The sequence below is a fragment of the Panthera tigris genome, chromosome C2 (genome assembly GCF_018350195.1).
Source record: "Panthera tigris isolate Pti1 chromosome C2, P.tigris_Pti1_mat1.1, whole genome shotgun sequence".
Taxonomy (NCBI): domain Eukaryota; kingdom Metazoa; phylum Chordata; class Mammalia; order Carnivora; family Felidae; genus Panthera; species Panthera tigris.
Genome location: NC_056668.1, coordinates 104,624,118 through 104,647,287, shown reverse-complemented (window position 1 = coordinate 104,647,287; position 23,170 = coordinate 104,624,118). Strand labels below are relative to the sequence as shown.

The 23,170-nt window shown below is 36.3% G+C and overlaps 1 protein-coding gene across 1 annotated transcript in view; it reads left to right on the top strand.

The window, feature by feature from the left end:
* IQCJ (IQ motif containing J) overlaps nt 1–23,170 on the top strand; it is a 458,243-nt gene that overhangs the window by 417,427 nt on the left and 17,646 nt on the right. Inside the window, exon 4 of the mRNA XM_042998932.1 lies at nt 694–829. Coding sequence (XP_042854866.1) covers nt 694–829 — 136 coding nt within the window. The remainder of the gene's footprint in view (nt 1–693; nt 830–23,170) is intronic.

The following is a 23,170-nucleotide window of genomic DNA, read 5'->3' as shown; positions in this document are numbered from 1 at the left end:
AGATCGTGACCTGAGCCGAAGTCAGACACTCAACCAACTGAGCTACCCAGATGCCCCATATCCATTTCTTTATTTACTTATTATATACCATCTGTTTCCTTCCACAGTATGTAAAAATGCATGACCCAGGGCTTTTGACTGTCTTGTCCCAGAACCGGGCCACTGCATTTGGCCATGTAGACTACACTGTGTAACACGGGATTCCCTTCATTTTGAGGTCTGTGTGAATGGCACCCCCTAGGGCTACATTGCAGTCACTGTCCAGAGCCTAGGGCTGACCTTGGCACAGAAGAGTCTCTCAAGAATGCTGTGTTAGTGAACGAGTAAGAGATATGTCAGCTTATTTATTATTCTCATTTGAAATATAGGATGAGAAATTGAAAGATTTTGGGTCCCATAAATCAAAGTACATTTATACATGCAAACTAGTTTCACTTCGATGACTTTTTTTTTTGCTAAGATTTTTTTTGACTAAGCCTGAGAGACTGATTTAGCTTAGTCAAGTCTGTGAATGTCAAACCAGTAAAATAGAGAAACAGTACAGGTCTTCTGATTTTCTGTTACATTCTATGTGTTACATTTTCCCTGTCTCCAAAGCCAATTCCTTCAGACTCCTTGTGCTTTTCTGAGTCTGTGGGCTGTGACCAGGGAATGACAGTGCATGTGCTTTTATTTATTTATTTTTTCCCCCAGCATTCAGAGAGCCTGGCGTGAGTACGTGCAGAGGCAGGACCCTCTGGAGAAGAGGAGCCCGTCCCCATCCTCTGTGTCCTCAGAGAAGCTGAGCAGCTCTGTCAGCATGAACACCTTCTCAGACAGCAGCACACCTGTGAGTGCCATGTTTCCTTTTTATGGCCTGACTGGCCAATCATTTGATCACCAGGTCTTTGATTCCAAGAAAGGAATCTCAAGATGTGAGCAGGTGGTTCATTGATAGGAGGATCTACATTGTTTATTTGCTATATTTGAACCCATGGTGAGGGTGTTGTCATCTCAGAATGAAGACATGATTCATAAGCACTACTTCATCAAGTCTGAGAGAAATCAGTTGCATTTGACCTCAACCTAAACTTACTCATATGTGTGTTTGCATTCCTCTGTTACCAAGAATATCTTTTTCCTTTCCTTTGTAACAGTATGTTCCCTTTAGTCTGTGCTTCTGGTAGAGTTTTGTGGTGCTAATATGATAGAAGATTAGCTTGGTTATAAGGATTATAGAGAGATGTTTTACAGGAAGAATTGAAAGGGGTCACAAACTCAGGGGTTGCAATTCAAATGCCTACTGGGGCCAGGTGGCTGATGTGGACGAGGTTGTCACTGGCTACTGAAGAGCACAGGCCTCACCTAAAGGGGTAGCCCCACTTGACTCCTGGATGTGCTGCCATGTGAGGATGCTGGACAGACATTGCCAAATGTGGTTTCTTCTTTCAAGGGATGTCAGAAATTCAAACTTTTTAATGTTGGCAACTAGTAAGAGAATTTAAAATGTAACTAGATCCTGCCTGCAGATCACAGTTGTCCCAGAGGCCAGCTGTTTAAGAACCCCAGGTACAGGGTTTAGGAATGGAAACATCTGCTGAAAGTCTTAACAGCAACAACAACAACAGACAGACCAAAAAAAACATCCCAAATGTGGTAGTAAATAACTGATCAGGCAACTGTAATGCAGAGTTTTGTGGATATGGCCCTTGTGATCATTATGACAGCCACTGGAATACACAGAAAGAAGTTAGGAAGAGAAATGAAGTAACTATACAAGTATATTACTAAAAAAAATATTTCTTGACTACTTTGTAATCATGTTTATTCAGTGGTAAAAAGGCTTCCCAGCGGCCAAAATAATGTATTCACATTGGGATCAAGCAAAGGTTGCTTTGACATGTTTTCAGATGATTATGTTGCATGTATTTTAATATAAGGTTTTATCTAGTTATGGATTCTAAAGGCGAGCAGCAAGTTGAGTTTGTAGCTGTGCAGAAAACAGTGGCAGAAGATCTGTTTTTAGCAGACAGTAGAAAGCAAATAGTGAATCTGTACCTTTTTAAAGCCATTTTTAGAGGGAATGAATTGTCTTAACTGGTGTCACTGTCACGAGAGGGCGCTGATGAGCCACACTGGAAAATGTTTAAAGTGTGTGTTTATCTCATTGTTTGCAAGTCAAAAATAATATGAAAATTGAGTGTTTAGGATGCTTTTGCTGTCAACAACAATAGAATTAATTTAATAGAAATTCAATGACTGAAGATTTGATCTGAATGATGAAAGCTAAATATCAGAAATCATTCTGCCTCTGAGTTAAAAGGTTTGCATTTACTGCCTTTGTACTTTCTGCTAGTCCCAGTTCCTGAGAGTATCACCCATTGCTGTGTCCAGTGTTACCTGATGGCTTTAGTATTGCTGTAGGGTGGTTAACCTTTTGACTTTATTGAAATTCTGAAATAATCTATTTTTGTTTTACATTTACCCTGCCACACCACTTACATCCTAGCACCTTAAGAATCTTTGCACATAAATGCACATTCTTCCCTCATGGGTCATCACATAAATGTGATGTGAAATATCTTTTGCACAGCTTTGCTAACAGTTCTACCTTATTTAATTTACCCTGGCCTCCAGGTCCCCTGATGTTTCTTAGTAGAGCAGATTTCCTCTCTCAAATGTCCCCAGCAATTTTGTTTCCTGTAAAGTGTCTCAGAATGAATTGGGAGTGGCATCCTGCTCCACCACCATATCATCGTGTCTTATCTCTGTGCTCCTGGGACAAGGATAACTCTCTTCATTGTGTGGAAGTCTGGTTCATTCCCGATGGGCTAAATGTTTTGTGAGAATCAAAACATTTTCAAAAAACATTATCAGAATTAGCTTCAGAAAGCAAACAGACCCTGCCCAGAGTTCCAGTAGAGGTTATTGATTATAACAACTGTGGCATTGATAGTGGTGGTGGCATGACACTAAATATGCAAAATAAAATATGCAAATATAAGTTGTTGGGGCACTTCCAAGTGTCTAGTTTGTCAGGCAGATAAAATTTCCAATTCATAATTCTTAAAAACTTCATGCTTAGTTGTTTGGACTGGTATGTCTAGCTAGGGTCTTATTCCCCACGATCATCACTTTGCTGGGACCTCTTTCGGAAGATTCATTTGTACATTTTTTGATGGTCATAACCCCATGAAAGGAAAGTGACTGTGCTCCACCTTGATCAGCTTACCAGACCCACTGGGTTCATATATACTCTCAGGGAGTTCCAAATAGGAAGACTTGGTTTTACTACTCTTTAATGAGTAGACCTCAAGTTTATGGAGGGGATAAGGGTGAGTGAGCTCTGGACCACTTCGGCTAAGCCTGTCATAAAGAGATGAGCTTCCTCTAATAACCAGTGAGTCCATTTGGAATTTTAGGGGTAAAAGCCTTCAGTCCAAGTCAAATGCTCTCAAGGAGATATCTCCCTGGCAGATTTTCTGGGACCCTGACTCCTACCAGATACCTCCAGCTTGCTGAACTCAGCCCTCTTTGGGCTTGATCTCTCACTATTGCTGCCTAGACCATTGTATGTCTTCGTGAATTTGATCAGCTGCCTGTCTTGTCCCAAGTGCTAACCCTCTACTGTCCTCCAACACAGCCTCAATTGGAGGCCAGTCTGCCCTTGTCTAACCTGTGGGCCTTTCCAGCTGCTCTGCCTGCCCCATGTCTATAATAACTGCAGTTACTGCCCACAATAGCTGTCTGCCCCAGGCAGGTGCTGCATGGGAAGCCAGCAACCCGATCAGGGTGAATCCCTGTGCTGAGCTAAGAATGATTCTCTTGTATGCTTTTGCTCTGTTTTGGCTAAGCATAATGGTTAATATAGTTCTTAGAATATTTCTGCTCTAAAATATATAAGAACAGTAATATTTCAGTATGAGCTCTCAAAATCATCATCTTAATAAGAGCTGAGCACTTGTTATTTGACAGGCACCTTGCTAATGCTTTCCATAGATTATTTCATTTAATCCTTTCAATGACCATAGGAAGGAGGTGCTATTATTATCTCCATTTTACAGATGATGAAAATGAGACCTAAAGAGATAACTAATTTGCCTTGAGTTACTCATTGGGCTGAAGCCGTCATGCTTCACTAGTCTACAATATTGTACCACTTGAAAATAAGCCTGAATTTAGACATGGTCAAGCAGAGGAAGAAATAATCAGTGCATCAATGCATTTCTAAGACTATTCTACAATTTAGTAGGTATAAACTCTGAAGGAAATAATTGAGGAGCGCCTGGGTGGCTCATTTGGTTAAGCTTCCGAGTCTTGATTTTGGCTCAGGTCATGATCTCATGGTTCATGGGATCAAGCTCGTGCCTGGCTCTGCACTGACAGCATGAAGCTTGCTTGGGATTCTCTTTCTCTCTCTCTGCCCTTCTTCCGCTTGTGTGTGTGCTCGCTCTCTCTATCTCTCGCTCTCAAAAATAAATAAACTAAAAACAGGAAATAATTGAAAAAATAATCCTCATTTCATTTTATAAATTGCCTCATTCAGTGCTCTTTGCTTAAAACCTCAAGCCTCAGCTGCTCAATGCCAAATTAAAGAGCAACATGAGGGAAGATATATTGTTATGTTAGCAATTTGCATATTAAATCTCCTTATCCCACACTGTATCATGAGGTAACAGAAAAAATTGTTTTAGAAATAGCAATTTTGAGCAGCAAGTTATTGGGAAGTGGAGCTGATGGGTATCAAAATGAGAAAAAAAGAACTTTTTATCATAAAAATATTAGTTATTGCATAGAAGACAACAGTAGAAAATTATTTGTGTATTTTATTAACCAATTTCATATTACTTATTCTTTTAGTTCCCAGCTTTGAAAAATCTGTAATTTGTCTAATAGAATATCATGTAAAGAAACTGTAGAATGGTACATTCTAAATGACTTGATAACCTTTTCACAAGTCATTAGCATACCCCTCGGATAAACCCAGAAATATTTTTGGATTGTTTGGAGACATTTTCAGTCCTGTTTGGTTCATTCTGCCTGGATCTTCCTTCCTGGCCACGCCTGCTTACTTCCATTGGTTCCTGTGTTATTATGGTGTGGCCTACAGGGGGCTCTGTGGCTCATGGAATGAGGCCCTGGCTTAGTAAGGGACCATAACTAAATAGCAGCTCTGCCATAGTTTTTTTGAGTCTAAGATGTACCACTTGAGAAACGATTCTTCATCTGCAAACTGGAAATAACACCCACCTTAGAGATGGGTTGGTATCGCTGTGAAGGTTAATTGGCATTACCTATGTGAAACATAGCACAGAGCCTGGGACCCAGAAGTCTCTTGATAAATGTCAGTAGATTCTGATTCTGCTCTTGAAAACACTCTATGTGTTCAAAACAATGCAAAAGTTGTGAACGGCAGGAGTGGAAATGTTAACTTGATTCCCATTCAGGGGCACAGCGCCTGCTTCTGATTCACCAAATGAATCCATGAGAATTATATATATGTTTTTTCCTCTAGGATTGGAACTGTACATTACAGAAGTAATACATCAAGCATTTGTTTTAGTGTTGCTTCTTTTAAGATTAATATTCAAGGTCCAAAGTTAAAACTGGGTTGAAAGTTGTTTTGCTTCTCAGTGATTAGGCCTCTCCTGAGAGACCACGCCCATGTACACAAAAAAAGCCAGCCTAGGTCACTCTCCTCCCTTCAGATTTGGGAAAAAAGAAACAGAATCTGCAGGATGTTGGGGTGAATGGGTTACTTGTCCTCACTTCTCAGACAGGTCAATGCAACACACGGAACTCTAGCCACACAGCCTTACTTCACTCCTGGTGAGGAAGAATTACAGTTCTGAGCAGGTTCAAAGATTAGTGTGGTCTGGGCCAGCTAAAGACCCCATTACTTCATTTGTCCTGAAGAGAAGTCCATGGAGCCCTCCTGTGTTTGGGGCTGCTGGGGTTGCCCTAGATTTTAGCAAGAGTAGCTGGAAGAGTTAGCAACAGGCAGCCAGGTGACCTGTCACACCTGCCCAAGTATGCTACCAAAGGCCAGTCCTGCTTCTGCCTGCCAAACATGACCTGTACAGCTACATTCAAACTGCTTTATTACCCTCAAGCTTTATTGCCCGTTTTGAGATTTATAACTTCCAGGCTTTAAATATATCAGGAACAATCTTGTGACTAAAAGGATAAAGTCTTCTTAGAAAGTCACACTTGTTTTGGGGGGAACCCATACTCTAAAGGAGGATTTCTGGGGACGTCTTCCAGTATAGTCTTGAAAGCTGCGAAATGATAGAGAATGTAAGCCTTGTGCTACTTAATAATTTACTAACCTAGATTCTCCAGGTCAGGGACAAGTTACAATATTATGCCCAGCTGTTATAAACTTAAGTCCATGAGTTTTAATGTTCAGTACTCAAACTCTATCTCCCACCCAGCCTCTCAGACCCCCAAAATAGCACAAATTATAAGTCTATTCATCCCAAAATTTTGGTTCAGTGAATATAGGAGTCATATGTAAAAAGAGACTTCTTGGTACTTGCATAAAAGTAGATCTGGTTCTCTTTTCGTCAAACCAGAGTCTTAGAGAACAATTTTTTTTTTCTCAAAGCTTTAGAAATTACATTATATAATATATGACCATATGTGACAGTTTGAATGAATATATTTTTATAAATTTTTTAATGTTTATTCAGTTTTGAGAGACAGAGTGTGAGTGGGAGAGGGGCAGAGAGAGAGAGGGAGACACAGAATCTGAAGCAGGCTTCAGGTTTTGAGCTGTCAGCATAGAGCCCGATACAGAGCTCGAACTCATGGACTGCAAGAATGTGACCTGAGCTGAAGTTGGCCGCTTAACCAACTGAGCCACTCAGGTGCCCCAAATAAATTTTATATAAAGATATTTATCTTCATGCCAAAACACTCCTTTATATATCTTTGAATATTGGTTGATGTTATAGATTCTTTTTCTCAAATTATCCTTTTTTAAATGTTTATTTATTTATTCTGAGAGAGAAAGACAGTGCGAGTGGGGGAGGGACAGAGAGATAAGAAGAGAGAGAATCCCAAGCAGGCCTTGCACTACAGCACAGTTACAGAGCTCATCTTATAAACCGCAAGATCAAGACCTGAGCCTAAAGTAAGAGTTGGACGTTTAACCTACCGAGCCACCCAGGTGTCCCACAAATTATCCTTTTAATAATGATTTGAGGACATTTTTCTTAATAGGTTTAAAAGTAAGCACGTTGTTTCAGTTTGGGGATCAATTTTTTTTAAAGGACTACTAATAGCAATCATTTTCTGGGTTCCAAATGATATACAAAATGACAGTTCATTGTTTGATAACTGACTCATCCATAGCAATATAATAAGTCCTCCTAGATGCATTAAGCATTTTACTTTTGATAAAGAGAGTTGAGAAGGAACTTGTTTCCTTTGTACTTTACCTCAAGTCCAGTCTCAGCATTTGTCCTCACATAGATCCTGTCCATATTCTACAGCTTTGGTGAGATACAGTGTCAAATCCCCTTGTTAGACCCAGAGTGTACTCTTTGTTATAAAATCCAATTTTAGTATTACAAATCAGTGTTTCACTCATTGGGTGAGTATGAAAGATGCTTTAGGATCCAAGGAGAAGTTGAATGTGATAGAACTAGAGTGAGATCTATTATTGTGTTCCTTTTATTCTGGAAGCTCTTTGGCCTAAGGCTCTTTCAGACTTCCTTTCTTTTTGTAAGTAAGACATCATTGGGGATGGGGTAGTTATTCATATCCCTGGATTAGGTGTACATCATCTGTTCACTTATTCAACAAATATCTGAGTGCCTGTGTGCTGGGCCTTTGCCGAGCCCTGGAGACACAATCACCCAAATACACACAACCCCTGCTCTTGCAGAATTTACATAATTCCTCAGTCATGGTTGGCAACTCTTCTCACAGATGCACTGGTAACTTATAGGAGATAATAACATTTTATTGATTAGTTGTATAGAAGGTTGAGGTATTATTATTAATAAAAATCTGCTGAAATATCTTCTAGAGCAGAATTTCCCATGATGTGGTGCCTGGAATATTAGTTTTATAGGATATTGATGGATGTTAATTGGAGGAAGGGTGAAATAAACCCATTTATTTACTTCAGGACCTCTTAGAGCCTTTGTAAGCTAATACACATTTTGAATTTGCAGGAGGGTAGGGTACTGTTTTTCATGTTTTCCAAACTTCTGTGACCATGAAACCCAATAAGAGTCACATCTTATTGAACTATTAATCCATGGAACACTCCGTAAACACTGTTCTCGAATTAGTACTTATTGAAGAAAAATTCCAAGAGCTGGAGTTTCTAACTGGCTCAATAATAAAATTAATATGAGTTGAACAATGCATTTTGAGAACTTCCAATGAAATTTTTACACTCCTTTTTATAGGCCTTTATCACAGAATTGTATTACGCAAATGCAAATATTATTAAGTTACTTCACATGTAAAACTGGTTACATTAACTGGCTGGCAGGGTTTAAATAAAAAGGACGAGTGTCAGAAGATGTAGTTTTAGGGAGCCAATAAATAACTCCTTTTCCCTTCTTGATTTGGAAACTTATTTTGAAAGGCAAGAGATTTAGGAAGAGTGATACCCAAATCTCATCTTTACTTACTGTCAAACTTGGATTTGAGGGTGTAACTGACTTATGGCACCATTGAGCTGACCTTTGTAGGGAAACTTACCAATCATGGGAAGCACTGAAAACTGTCAGACTCACCCCACAGATCTTGCACAGGGAGTTGGATCTCATAGAAAAATGGAGAGAGAATGATCCTGGGCTACCCAGTCCCTTTGCCCAATCCTCCAATCAGGCCTACCTTTCTACCTTCATGGAGAGGATTGTGGTGTGGAAGTCAGAGGCTAGAAATATTTAGGAAAGTGCTTCCTCATGGAAACCTGAGGACATGAGAAGAAGGGTCCCTCCCAACATTGGATGCTTCATGTAGCAGCAATTTGGCCTTTTATTATGATAAATATCAAATTTTTTTTTTGCCTGTTGTGATTTTTTTTTAAAGATTGTGTACATTGTACTATATCAATTATTGCAATGTTTTCCAAGTAAGAATTACTTTGGGAACTTTTAAAAAAATACAGATTTCAGAACCACAGCAAATATGTTGCATCAGAATATCTGAGAAGGGTCCTGAGATTCTGTATTAAAAAAAAAAATGTTCCAGGCAATCCTCCAAGTAATATTTTTTTGAAGTATAAAAAGCACTATGTTATAGGAATTGCAAAAAAAAATAACATTTTATTTAGTAAACTTACATGACCAGAACATCCAGGTGATTAATATTTCTTCCAATTTTTATTTCAATCATGGAGAGGATTATAGCATGGCATCAATACACTTGGGGAGGTGTTGAAGCAAATTTTTCCTGATCTGATACCATAACAATCGCTATTGTTTTAATGGAATTTTCCCAGTGGCATTAGTTGTGTAGAAAATTCTGTTTTCTCTTCCTCAGTGTACTGTGCTCTTCAAGGAAGGTTTCTGTTGTTTGATCCATTTGGGTTTTTATTGAAAGGTGATACATTCAATAAACTGATTAGATTAGTTTCAGAGTACTCTTCACATTATGAAGATTATTTAGTTGGCATAAAGGGGGGATTCAATGACTTAACTATTAGCTGACAGGAATGTCAACTATGACTGAAAATCCTAAAATGTGTGATGTGTGACTACATAGTTGAGAAAGAGAAAAGAAATACATCACCTAAAGTGGAAATGGGCATTTCTCATTATTACACATTTTTAAAAATACTATGTATATATACCATCACCAGTTACATGTACGGGTTAGTTATAGTTAAAATTTTAACTGTTACTTTATTCAGAGTTGAAAAATATCTAAAAGTAATAAGTTAAAGTTTCCTGCCAACATTTGAAAACGTACTCAGATCCTTTCAGGTAGTGAAAGGATTTTATGTCTTTGAAACATCTTTAAAGTTTAGTTGCATAAAATGGTGTCAGAAGTTGAAGACAGTTGAATTAATTTTTATTCTGCCATTTTCATGGATTGATTTTAAGAAGAATAATTTTTTTAACTTGCTAAAAATTCTGAAAAGTGTTTTAGGGGTAAATTCTGTGTCTCTACAGTTTGTCTAGCTCCCGTAACAGCTCCTTCTTCACTATATTTGCCATGAGTTAATTACAATTATTCATTTCCTAAAGTGGCAGCAGAAGCTGGTTTTAACTTAAACAGACATGCTGCTTCACATGTAAGCAATAAATTGATTTTCTCTTTATGCCAGTATTTTGATAGGGTTACGGATATTGATAGAAGACCATGCTATTGAATGCAAGTAGATTTTCAAGAAAATCACTATGCCAAACACTTCACTAGAAGGACTTCATCTACATACAGCAGCAACTGTGACCTGCTTTAGAGATGACATCATTGGGTGTCATGTGGCTCTTTATACGTTTCAGCCTCAGAAAGAGATAATCTGTGAAAGCCACAAGAGCCTGATTTCTGCTGTGATAATCTTCAGCAGACAGAAGCTAAGGCTACAGTGAGGCATATCTATTTACATAGTGTGTGCAGTGCCTTGTCGAATTCTGAGCTTTATTTCATTTTACTATTTTTTATCAAAAAGTAGATGCAATGATAGGATGAAGTGAATTGGATGCTTTGGACTAATGGGAGCTTGTTTTCTGCATTAAGATCAAGAACTTTTCGGAATCCTCTGTTCTCTGGGTAGCCTTGTATTCTGTGTGTGTGTGTGTGTGTGTGTGTGTGTGTGTGTGTGTGTTTTCAATTTGAAGAACACTGAAGAAAATCAGCAAACTTCATCTCCCAAAGAGCTCTCTCTCTTTTTTGTCAATACTTGAAGATTTCTGCTCCAAAATCTTCTTTGAGCTGTCTGAGCATCGTGATTGATAACTGAAGGGCAAAGCATCTCCTTTGTAGTATGTGTTACAGAAATTCTTCAGATAACTTTACTTGCTAACACAGGCGACTCTTTATGGATTTCTTTCAAAACCAGTTCGAATAAATAACTCTTCCCTCTCAAATGGGCAAGGGTAGCTCGTCAGCACCATGGAGAGGTCTGGGCAGAGTGGGACAACGTGGGACTGTGACCAGGGCAAGCAATCTGACAGTGTAAGTTTCCCAAATATGTCATCTATTTTATGTGTATTATATTTTTCATACATAGAAAGGAAACTCTGAAGTCTAATTGAGCTAGGCTACTGTAAAAAGTGGTGACCTTTATTGCATTTCAAATTCAATATTAACCACTTAAAGATATTGTATTAGGAAGTGTTAATATATTAATTTGAAAAAGTTACTTTCTCATCACAACAGTTGGTATGTGAATGGTGCTTTGAATTTTGAGAATCTAAGTTTTTGTTTTAATTTACCGTAAATTAATTGCATTGCAGTTGGAGAAAACAATTGCTTTGGAAATAGCATTTCTTTATACACATTTAAATAATTCCAACTTTGCAGTTTGTTGCCATTTGTAAAAACAAGGCTCTTTTTGAAAAGTAGTTTCTGATTTGTGTTTAGAAGGGCAGTTCTAATTTTTTAAATTGCAGCTCATATTTCTGTTACCAAAAAGAGCAAATGTTTAGGTATTCTAATATTGGGACACATAGGGGACATTTAATAACTTATGAAAAATTTAAATTTACAGGATAAAATATATACAGTAAAAGCCTATAGTAGGTGGAAAGGACAGATGCTTTTATAAAATGACTAAAGATAGGGCACTAAAGACATACTTTTAGGCATCATTGGAAATATTTTATTAGTTTCAAATAGTCTAATTTAACTGTTCAAACCAGAAATGTAAAAAATGGTTTATTCAAAAACATCTTTAAATACCCTCCTTAAAACTGTCAAAGGTGTTAGTTCTATGATATGATATCACATAACCAATGAAGAAAAGATACTTCAAACTGCTACCAAGAATGATCCCAATAGATATTTTGATGAACTATTCAAATTTGTCTAAGAGAACATAGTGTCATAAAAAAGTAATATAACAAATAATTATCTTTTCTCAGGTCAGTTAAGCGAGGTTTGGAACATTTATTTATAATGAACCATTTATTTTAAAGTCTACTAAAACTATCTTTTTATATTATTGTAATATGGAATTTATTTCCCTCAATAGTTCTTCTCATGTAAAAACCAGTAGTAAATGTAATTTACTTAGCTAAAACCCTGCTTCAAATATAACTAATTCTTTTGTTATAGATAATTTCCAAGTGAAGTTGTTGTTGCTTCTTAACTCATTAGTAATTTGGCATTTGATTTTTGGATAAATTACATTTACATTTTGACAGTGTAAGATTTTGGAGGATGTGACTTAATTTTAAATTAAGGAGATCTTGTTATACTTTTTTGCCTGCTTGGCTTAATAGACCCACTGATGATTTCTTTAATTAGTGTCAATAGTTAAAAGAAACCACTTTTTGAAGGGAATGAAACGTAGATTTATGATTCCAGTTCTTTTAGCTTCATTTCCCCAAATTTTATAATCCTGCTTTGATTTTTACAGATGAATAAGGAGTGCCTTGCATACTATCAAAATACTGTTGAGTGCACCTCTGTGATTTTAAAACTTTATTTCTTTATGATAAACTGCATTCATTTTCTGCTGGTAGTGGACTTTGGACAGATCATTCTGGTTGATTATACTGCAACATTCTAATTTAGAGGATTTGAGGCTCATATCACAAAACACATCTGTTTTATATCCTCAAATGGGGGGGAAATGTACCTGATTCAGAAATTTATTCTCTGCAATATTTGTCTCAGTATTTGTCTCTCAAGGATGTCATTCAATTATGATATTGTCAGAAGTGTAGCATTTTATATTTCGTTTTGCACACATTTTAGTGATGTATTTATAATAACAGCTATCTAGTATTATCCATTTTGTAGTTGAGATATGGTTGTCTGTGTATTTATTTAACCAAAAACTGTTGCTGTATGATACACCACAAACATGTTTTGGCTTCTGCTTTGATAGCCTTTCAATCATTGTTGAAATAGCATAAGTCATCTGAACAATAGAAATATATTTAGAGCTATTTAGACTGTGAACCATTCACATTTCTTTCTTTCTTTCTTTCTTCTTCTTCTTCTTCTTCTTCTTCTTCTTCTTCTTCTTCTTCTTTTTCTTGTTTATAACATTCTGGTGGTAGCAGATGTGTGTGAACAATCTTAAATTTAGTTGAGTGACATTTTTGTTTTCTTGCCAATGCAAAAATATGCTCATGGATCTCTTTTTCATGGTCCACCCACCATTGCAAAGGCTTGATAACCTTTGATTAGAAAAGATTTAAGGGCATATTTACTTAGTTGAAAACCACCCTAGTTAGGATGCTCTTCAGGGTGGCTGAATATAGGGAGAGCTGATTGACAGGTGTGGTTCTTACAGCTATTTTCAACCTATTTTTGGAAGTAAGAAAGTTAAGTTGGTTTTGGAAATTATTCTTACATTTCAGGTAGTCACAGACTCATTTCTGTTGCCTCAGTTTCCATCACAGCTTCCAATCAGAAGCACCTCTTCTAGCTAGAGTCCCAACAGGACCAGTTTCAGTAGGGGAGAGACTGAAAGTGGAATGTATTGTAAGAAAATCCCAAAGGGTAGTTTCTTAGAAGGAAATAGGGATTCTTGAGACTATTTTAGTGAAGCAGGACCCTAATTGGTTCCAAATGGATTCTGGGTTTTAGTAAATTTCTAGCATTATGGATAGGGTGATATCAGGTGCCCAAGGGCAGTTCTTCAGCTTCCTGGAGAATCACTCTGAGTTGATGCTTCTGCATAGGGATTTCCATCAAATGATTTTTGTTTTTAGTTATCATATTTTACCATCAAGTGTTCCTTCACTCTCCCAATTTTACTCACAAGACACATTCTTACTTTATGTCTTACTTTATGTAAGACACCCTTTATGTCTTACTTTATGTGTATGTTGGGCCTAAGTAGATATGACCTAACTGATGTGAAATTTATATTAAATATTACTAGAAACTGTAGGGGTAATCTGAACTGTTTCAGAGAACTGAAGAGAGCTTAGAGACTTTCTAAGGAAGCTATCCAAGTATCTGAAAGAACAGAAATATCCTCCAAAGAGAAATAAGTCTGAATACCATGCATTTCTCATTTTAGCTAGTCTTTTAAATCCCAGCACCTCTAAATGAATCTGGCTCCCTCCCATCAGTAAGCTCAAACCAGAGCACAGAAAACACAACCGCCTACCTGGGCAGCCAGTTACCTAGGATGAATTCAGGTCATTTTAATCCTGCCTAATTTGTTGTGTGCTCTTAATTTTCATCTTACTTGTATCTTTGGCATCATCTCATTGGCACTTCGGCACTCAACACACTACGTTTCATGGTGCCTGACATCAATAATAAGACCCATCTTGGTGGAAAACCCATCTTGAATTCAACATTCTGCAGTGATCTCAATAGCATATTTCTCCAGGATGCTGTTTTGGTGCTTGGTCTCTGACCCCTGTGCACCACAGTGGCAGGAAAGAAAGATTTCTCCACCTAGGTCTTCATTTTGGGTGCATTGGAACTAATGGAACTATATCGGGCTGATCATAGTTTTGGCATAGAGAGCAGGTCTATTGATAATCCATGATATGGTATCTATATATTGTAATAATTGCTCAAAGATAGACTCAGCCTAACAATTTGAATTAGAAAAGAATATCAAACTTCAGTGCCTTAGAGCAAGTCATACAAATTTACAAATTTTAAGTTTTATTTGAATTACTGGGAATATTAATAAAGGCATTGTATCTGGACTTCAGTATGACTTTGAAGTTTTTTTTCCTGATACCTTTGAGAAGATAAAAAACTGTGGATGAAATAATTATACAAATTGGTACATGTTTTCTGGTTAAGTAGCCTTATCAAAATAGTGTTAACTAATGATTAGAGTTAGCCTAGAGATAAGTCTCCAGTGGTGTGTAATAAGTTTCTGTTATTTTTATCAACGATTTTAAACATTATTTGTTTTCCTACCTCTCATTTCATAGTTGAAATTTCATTCAGAAGAGGAGAAACAGCTTGTCAAAGGTCAGATAGTTGATCAGCCTCAAAGTTAGAACTGAAAAGCAGGTTTTTTATTACCAGGCAAGGGAATTTCTATGGGGTATGTGGCCTCGAAGGACCCCCAATGCTAAGCAATCAGTGAAAGTTTTAAGGAGAATTTTTTTAATTTAAAATAAGTACAACTTATGGGGCACCTGAGTGGCTCAGTTGGTTAAGTGTCGGACTTTGGCTCAAGTCATGATCTTAACATTCGTGAGTTTGAGCCCGTGTCAGGCTCTGTGCTGACAGCTCAGAGCCTGGAGCCTGCTTCGGATTCTGTGTCTCACTCTCTTTCTGCCCCTCCCCCACTTGCAGTCTGTGTGGCTCTCTCTCTCAAAAGTAAATAAACATTAAAAAATAATTTCAAAAATATTTAAATAAACACAACTTTATAAACTATCGAGCTGTCCTTCAGTAGTGTAAGCTTTCTTATAAAGCAGTGAGCTTCTCATTATCAGAAATATGTATGCACAGACTAGATATTCTACATCAGAGATGATGTAGACTGAGACCGTGTGTGTGTGTGTGTGTGTGTGTGTGTGTGTGTGTGTGTGTCTGTCTAGTAGTTGGACTAATTGATCTCTAAGATCTCTTTCAACTTGAACATGGAAAGAGGACATTAGTGCAATGTTGTCTCCTTAAAATAGAGAATGAGAATAATGTCTTCATTCAACAAACATTTATTGGGTACATACTCAAGGCATTGTGTGATTCTAAGAACTGATATGATTACCAAAATATGACTGATCCCCATGAGAAACTTTTCATTTGAGAACGAGTAAGAAAGAGGAAAATTAAGAAATGAATTAAGATAGAGGATGGGGAAAAAATCACCCAGGAGGAAGGGTAAAATGCATTATTTGAATCTATTTGGGAAGGGAAAACTAGGTTAAAAGGGAAAAAGAAGAATCAGAGTTATAATTTATCTCTTAATTATCTGTAGCATGGAGATACTTCAATGTATTAAAAAGAAACAAAGATTTTAAATTTGTTGATCTCATAAATTCTGCAGTTCAGGATCATCAAATCTTTAATGAACCTTTTTGCTTGCATCCTTTCAACTTGTATAGCTGTAGCTGCAAATCTACCTTTAGAGATTCTATCCCAACTGTCATCTGTTTTTTTCCTAATTGAGAGAAATTCCAAATCTGTAGACCATCAGTTCAAGGACTCAACATCTTTTATCCTACCTCTCATTTGATAATTAATAAAATAACAGCCTTTCCTTTGGTTCTGCTCTGATTTTGAATTTTTTCTTGACCAACTGGGTTTTTACCATACATAGTATGTTTAGGCTATGCAACAACAAATAGCTCTCCAAAAGTATAATAGCTCAAACACAGTAGTAGTTTATTTCTTGATTAGGTATCCATACTGGACTGGTGAGCAGGTCAGTGGGGCAATCCTTCTTCATATAGTCATTTAGAGAACACAGGATGTTGGGGGTTCCACCATCTTCAACAGGTGGCTTCCAGGGTCACTCTAAAGTCGTCTACATTCCAGCAAACCAGAAAGGGAAAAAGAAATGGAGCAACATATGTGGAAGTTTTTAGTGGGACAGGTCTGAATGAGACACACGTCACTCAGCTTACATTCTTTTTACTGAACTCAGTCAGATGACATACAGGGGAGACTTGGGAAACATAGTCCTATAGGACACATAAAAATAAGACAAGAGAACAGATTTTAGATCATTTAGTACTTTCTGCCATACCTGTACTTCCTCCACCTGGAAGGAAGTCTTCCAAACCACTGCTACAAACTTGACATATGCTGCTGGATTTGCTTGATGATGTTTCTCTACATCCTTGGCCACTGCCTATTTCAGTCTTCCAGGTTACAAACTACAGAACCTGACCCAAGTTAATTGCAGCTAAAAATGAATTTATTAGAATAATAAAATTTACTTATTAGGAAAACTTATTTTATTATCAGCTATCTCACTAAATTGACAGGAAAGTCTAGAGCATCATACTCAGAAGAAAAGGGGACACTAAAGGAACATGGTTGACCAGAACCTCAGGCAAAGGCATACATGCAGGACAACATTGTTCAAGTGCTGCTGGCCTCATGGGACATTGGATACAGTGGTCATAAGGAGCTCTAAAATGTTCCTTGCTTCCTTGAGATACTTCCTCCAGATTCAGAGTCCTGAACAGGGCCATCCCCTTGACTGATTTACATCATATGTTCAAAATCAGATTGCTAGGACTCAGGGAAAGAAAGTTACTTTTGTCTTGTAGTGGGGAAGTGGTGGTAGAATCCTGTTCCTTATTGTAACTTCTGTAACAGTAAATTCTTTTTTTTTTTAAATTTTTTTTCAACGTTTTTTTATTTATTTTTGGGACAGAGAGAGACAGAGCATGAACGGGGGAGGGTCAGAGAGAGAGGGAGACACAGAATTGGAAACAGGCTCCAGGCTCCGAGCCATCAGCCCAGAGCCCGACGCGGGGCTCGAACTCACGGACCGCGAGATCGTGACCTGGCTGAAGTCGGACGCTTAACCGACTGCGCCACCCAGGCGCCCCTGTAACAGTAAATTCTATAATTATGGGATGGGGGCTCAGATGTACCAAAAAAAAAAAAAAAAGACAAAAATCCACCATGCCTGCTGGTTTAAGATGATACTAATTCTACCTTAGATCTGCTGATGGCCTTCACCAATTCTTACTGATTGTAATTTGCCCCATGCCTAGACTGTGCCTTATTGCTATGCCTAGACTATGCCTTGTTATTCTTCCTAGGATGTGTTCTGATCACTTTCACCAGATATTACCCCAACCCACCTTGTAGCCTCTGTAAGACTTGCTCTAGCCCTTTTTGATGTTAAACTTTTCAGGTTCTTTCTTACAACACTTCGGCATTGTTTTGAGAACTAAATCCAGACCCGGGACCTATGTGATAAGTCTGCGTGGCCAGGGCCCAGATACTTGACGCACCTTCTGTGGGATTTTCTCATCTATAACATGAATAAGTCGGCTCAATTCCCATTAGTCTCAAAGGGACACCAAGAGGCTTAACAAGATGGTGCTCTGAGATATTTGGAACACAGGGTGGCATTATCACATTATTATTTTCACAAGCTGTTCACCTGAAGAGAGAAAATAAAAAGTGGAAGTTTAATGCCAGAGAGGTTTTTGGCACTTTGTCAATTCGACATTAGCTTTGAGGGCTTTTGGAATTTTGCCTGAAATTTTCAGTACCAAGCAGCTAAAAGCTATGTTTTTCTGGGCTTATGATATTTCTGTCCCCAGGGATGGCATTAAGCATTTGTGAGGGATGAACTGTGCCAGGCCCATTTTCCAATGTCCCACCAACAGACACACAAAAAAGCAATGCACACTCTGTAAATTGCTGCTCATGCCCATGTTTCACACTTGGAACAGCACCTCTGACTTGTGCCAGTAGAAAAGGGATGGAACATATACATGTGTTAAGGAAGCTCCCCGTCTGACACATAGGCTGTTTACGGCTGGATGGCTTCTATTTGAATGGTCACATGGCCCTACTGAAGGCCCACAGAACCTTTTTTAGACCTTTGAAAATCACTCCCATCACAGTCTTTGAAAGAGAGCTATTGGTTATGCAAATGTCACTTTTGCCAATTAAACCAAGTAGGCTAATTAGAAAATAGGGAGGAGAAGTATATACTTTTGGAACTTCTGTTAGTGACTTTGGAAGGAAGAGAAAGGCAGGAAAACTTATTGGAATCCAGGAAGTATTTATGTGACTGAATTTTAATCATACAGAAAGGTTCTAAATGGTTTTCTTTATTTGAATAAGAATCATTTTCAAATACATGGGCTTCTACATATGTACCTAAAATACATGTTTATGTATATTTTTAAAATAGTAATATGCCATTTATACATTCAAATAAAAGAGGTTGATAGGAATTGCTCAGTAGCAAGAGCTAAAAGGTTCAGCTTCAAATCTGTAAATATGTTTCGCATTTTTATAAAGATCAACAAATGTGAACTTTGTTAGGAAGAATGGTGCTACTTGCATATTAAAACAAAGTACAGTCACCACTAGTTTATCTAAAACAGGAAATGAGGCTTCTACTTAAATGAAATCTACCAATAAAGGCAGGTTACCTTTTTTGTTTGCTTTTCATATTTTCAATGACAATGTTTTTGAATTATGTTATAAAATTCTCTATCTTATTTTATAGCAATGCTTATTTATTTCTAATTATAATGTATATCTATGCTCATTTTAGAAAAAATAGACACTTTAAAAATATATCCAGTAGACAGAGACTAACCATTGTTAATATTTTGGTGAATTTCCTGAGAGTTCTACATATACACTAGAAATTTTATATATGTGTATACCTTAAGAAATATTTCCAATATTTTGAGCTGTGCCTTTTAAACTCAATGTTTTAATTTATATGTCACTAAAATTCCTCAAAGTCTGATAAATGTTTAATATTAAATCACATAGATATATGAGCTATAATTAATTGAACTAAGCCACTCTTGATATCAACAACATCAATATTGTGTGTGTTTATGTATTTTTAAATTTCTGTTTCCTTATAAGAGATTACTATAAGTAGAATAAGTAGTAGATTACTATAAGATTACTATAAGTAGTAAAATTTTTATAAGATTTTCTAAGGATCTTGATATATATCAATATATATCAGTTCTGCCAATAACATAAAGATGATAGATTGAAAGAAAGCATGTTTTAAATCAGATTTCTTTTTTTTAATTTATATGTATCTTTTTTTTAATTTATATGAAATTTATTGTCACATTGGTTTCCATACAACACCCAGTGCTCATCCCAACAGGTGCCCTCCTCAATGCCCATCACCCACCCTCTAGTTCCTCCCACCCCCCATCAACCCTCAGTTTATTCTCAGTTTTTAAGAGTCTCTCATGGTTTGGCTCCCTCTAACTTTTTTTTTCCTTCCCCCCTCGCATGGTCTTCGTTAAGTTTCTCAGGATCTACATAAGAGTGAAAACATATGGTATATGTCTTTCTCTGTCTGACTTATTTTACTTAGCATAACACTCTCCAGTTCCATCCATGTTGCTACAAAGGGCCATATTTCATTCTTTCTCATTGCCACGTAGTACTCCATTGTGTATATAAACCACAATTCTTTATCTATTCATCAGTTGATGGACATTTAGGCTCTTTCCATAATTTGGCTATTGTTGAGAGTACTGCTATCAACATTGGGGTACAAGTGCCCCTATGCATCACAAAAAGCTTCTGCACTGCAAAGGAAACAATCAACAAAACTAAAAGGCAACCAATGGGATGGGAAAAGATATTTGCAAATGACATATCAGACAAAGGGCTAGTATCCAAAATCTATAAATAACTCAGATTTATTTTTAAAATTTTTGTGGTTTGACATTTTCACATGTTTTGTGGGCATTTAAATTTATTTTGTGAATTGTCTGGTTATGGTTTTTGCCTATTATATTGAGGTTTATTGTTTTTTTCAATTATTTCTATAAGCTCCTTAAATATTATGTATATTAATCTTTTACCTTCATATTTGTGGAAAATATTTTTTAATTGTATGCTTATTTATGCTTATACTATTTTAATCTATACAATTTTATTTTTTTTTTTTAAATTTTTTTTAACGTTTATTTATTTTTGAGACAGAGAGAGAGCATGAACGGGGGAGGGGCAGAGAGAGAGGGAGACACAGAATCGGAAGCAGGCTCCAGGCTCTGAGCCATCAGCCCAGAGCCCGACGCGGGGCTCGAACTCACGGACCGTGAGATCGTGACCTGAGCTGAAGTCGGACGCTTAACCGACTGAGCCACCCAGGCGCCCCTAATCTATACAATTTTAAATAATTGTTTCAATAAAATAAAGTCTACATAGTATCTCTTTTTACCTTTATATATAGTTTTAGGGTTTTTTTTTTAATGCTTTCATCTTTAATGCTTGTCTTGTCATTTGAAATTTTGGCATATGATAGGAAGAAAAGCAATAATTTCATTTTATTCCAAGTTAGTTTACCCATTACCTTAGCACCATTTACTAACCAATCTTTTGTTCTCTGCTGGTATGTGACATGATCTTTATCACATGTTAAAAACCTATTAGAATTTCTTTCTGAACTATTTTCCTGGTTACATTTGTCAGTTCTAGCACTTGTATCAGACTGTCTTACATATTACATCTTTATCATAGATTTTAATATCTGGTAGAGAAATTATCCACTTCATTTCTCTTCATGTTCTTAGTTGGCCATATCATTCCAGATAAACTTTAAAATTGTGTAGTTAGCTTCCAGACACATCTTTGGCAACTTTAATTGTAATTGTACCAAATCTTTAAACTGATATAATAAGAACTGATATCTTTACAAATTTGTTCTTGCTATCTAGAAATATAACATATGTAGATAGGTAAAGATATAGGTACAGATATCAGGAAAGATTTGAAATTTCACTATAAACATTTCTTCCTTTTCTTATTAATTATTCCTATTACAAATTGGCTCCTTTTTTCCTTTTTCCACCTCTAAATGGTTATCACTAGAATATAGGAATAAGTTTTTGTATGTTGATTTGTATCTGTTCACCTATTGAAATCTCTTATTAGCAATTACAAGTTTTTAGTTGATTTTTGGAGCATTTCTAAGCATGCAATTTTTTCATCTGCAGAAAATAATAAATGTGCCTCCTTTCCAGTAGTTATAGTGTATTGACTAAATAATCCATCCCAAACAATGTAGGTTTTCTTATTATCTTTACTGATGTGATGAGTTATATTTTGGAAATTAAACATTCTTGCATTATGTTATCATCACTGTATTGTTTTAATGGGTGGTTTCCTCATAAGTTATTCTTTATTTCAACTTTCTGGTATGTTAAGTTTTCACAACTCTTCTAAGAAAATGAAATTCATCTGTAGTTTGTGATATTTTTCTCAAGTTTTCAAATAGGGCTATGCCAGCTTCATAAAATGAACTGAGAAAGTTCTCAGATTTTCCTTTGGCCTCTAATATTTATGTAGCATGGTGATTACGTGTTCCTTGAAAGTTTGGAAAAAAATTTTTAATAAAACTGTTAGTACATGAAGTCTTTTATTATAGTCTTTTTAAAATAAAATTTGCATTTCTTCCCTAGTTATTGGATATTTAGGCTTTCTACATTGTAAGCTAATTCTGGTGCTTAATTGCCAAGACATATCAATGAATACTTTGAGAGTAATTAGCATATTATAAATGTTATTTTTGTTTTAGAAATTTCTCTACATATGTTCTTTTATTAGTTTTCATATTTCTAATTTTGTTAACTTAATTTTTCTCTTTGTAATAATCAGCAATTGTATTAATCAATTCTGTGTTTTCTAATAATACATTTCATTGTTTAAATAGTATTTACTTTGCCTGTTAGCTTTGGGGACATTTTGTTGTTCTATTTATTATTTCTTGAGCTTAATGCAGTTAACTTATTTATTTTAATGGGTTAATATTTTAACAACAAAATTAAGGTTTTGAATTTGCTTCTAATTCAGTTTAATCTAATTAACAGTATCTTCATTTTCTTTATCTTCTAAAGATTTTCTAGTTATATATTTTTCCTTTGACCCAATTATTATTTACAAAAGTAACCTTTATTTTTAGACTACAAAGAGTTACTATATTAGTTAATAATTAGTAAATTATTTATATTCTTTATCCCTACTTAATTTTTATGTTTCTTTGATAAATAACAGTAAGAAACTGGTTCTCAATATTTCTGAGTCATTTTTATTTCATTGATCATTTTATAAGCAGTATGTAGTTGAATTTTGTTTTAAATAGTAACACAGACTTTTTCTTTAATGAAGCATTAATTACAATAACCATAATAGCAAATATTTTTTAAAATGTTTATTTTTATTTTTGAGAGAGAGAGACAGCATGAGCTGGGGAGGGGCAGAGAGAGAGGGAGACAGGAAATCCCAAGCAGGCTCCATGCTCAGCACGGAGCCCGATGCAGGGCTCTATCTCATGACTGAGATCATGACCTGAGCTGAAATCAAGAGTTGGATGCTTATCGCTCCTTATCAGGGAAATACAAATCAAAACCACACTCATATCACCTCACGCCAG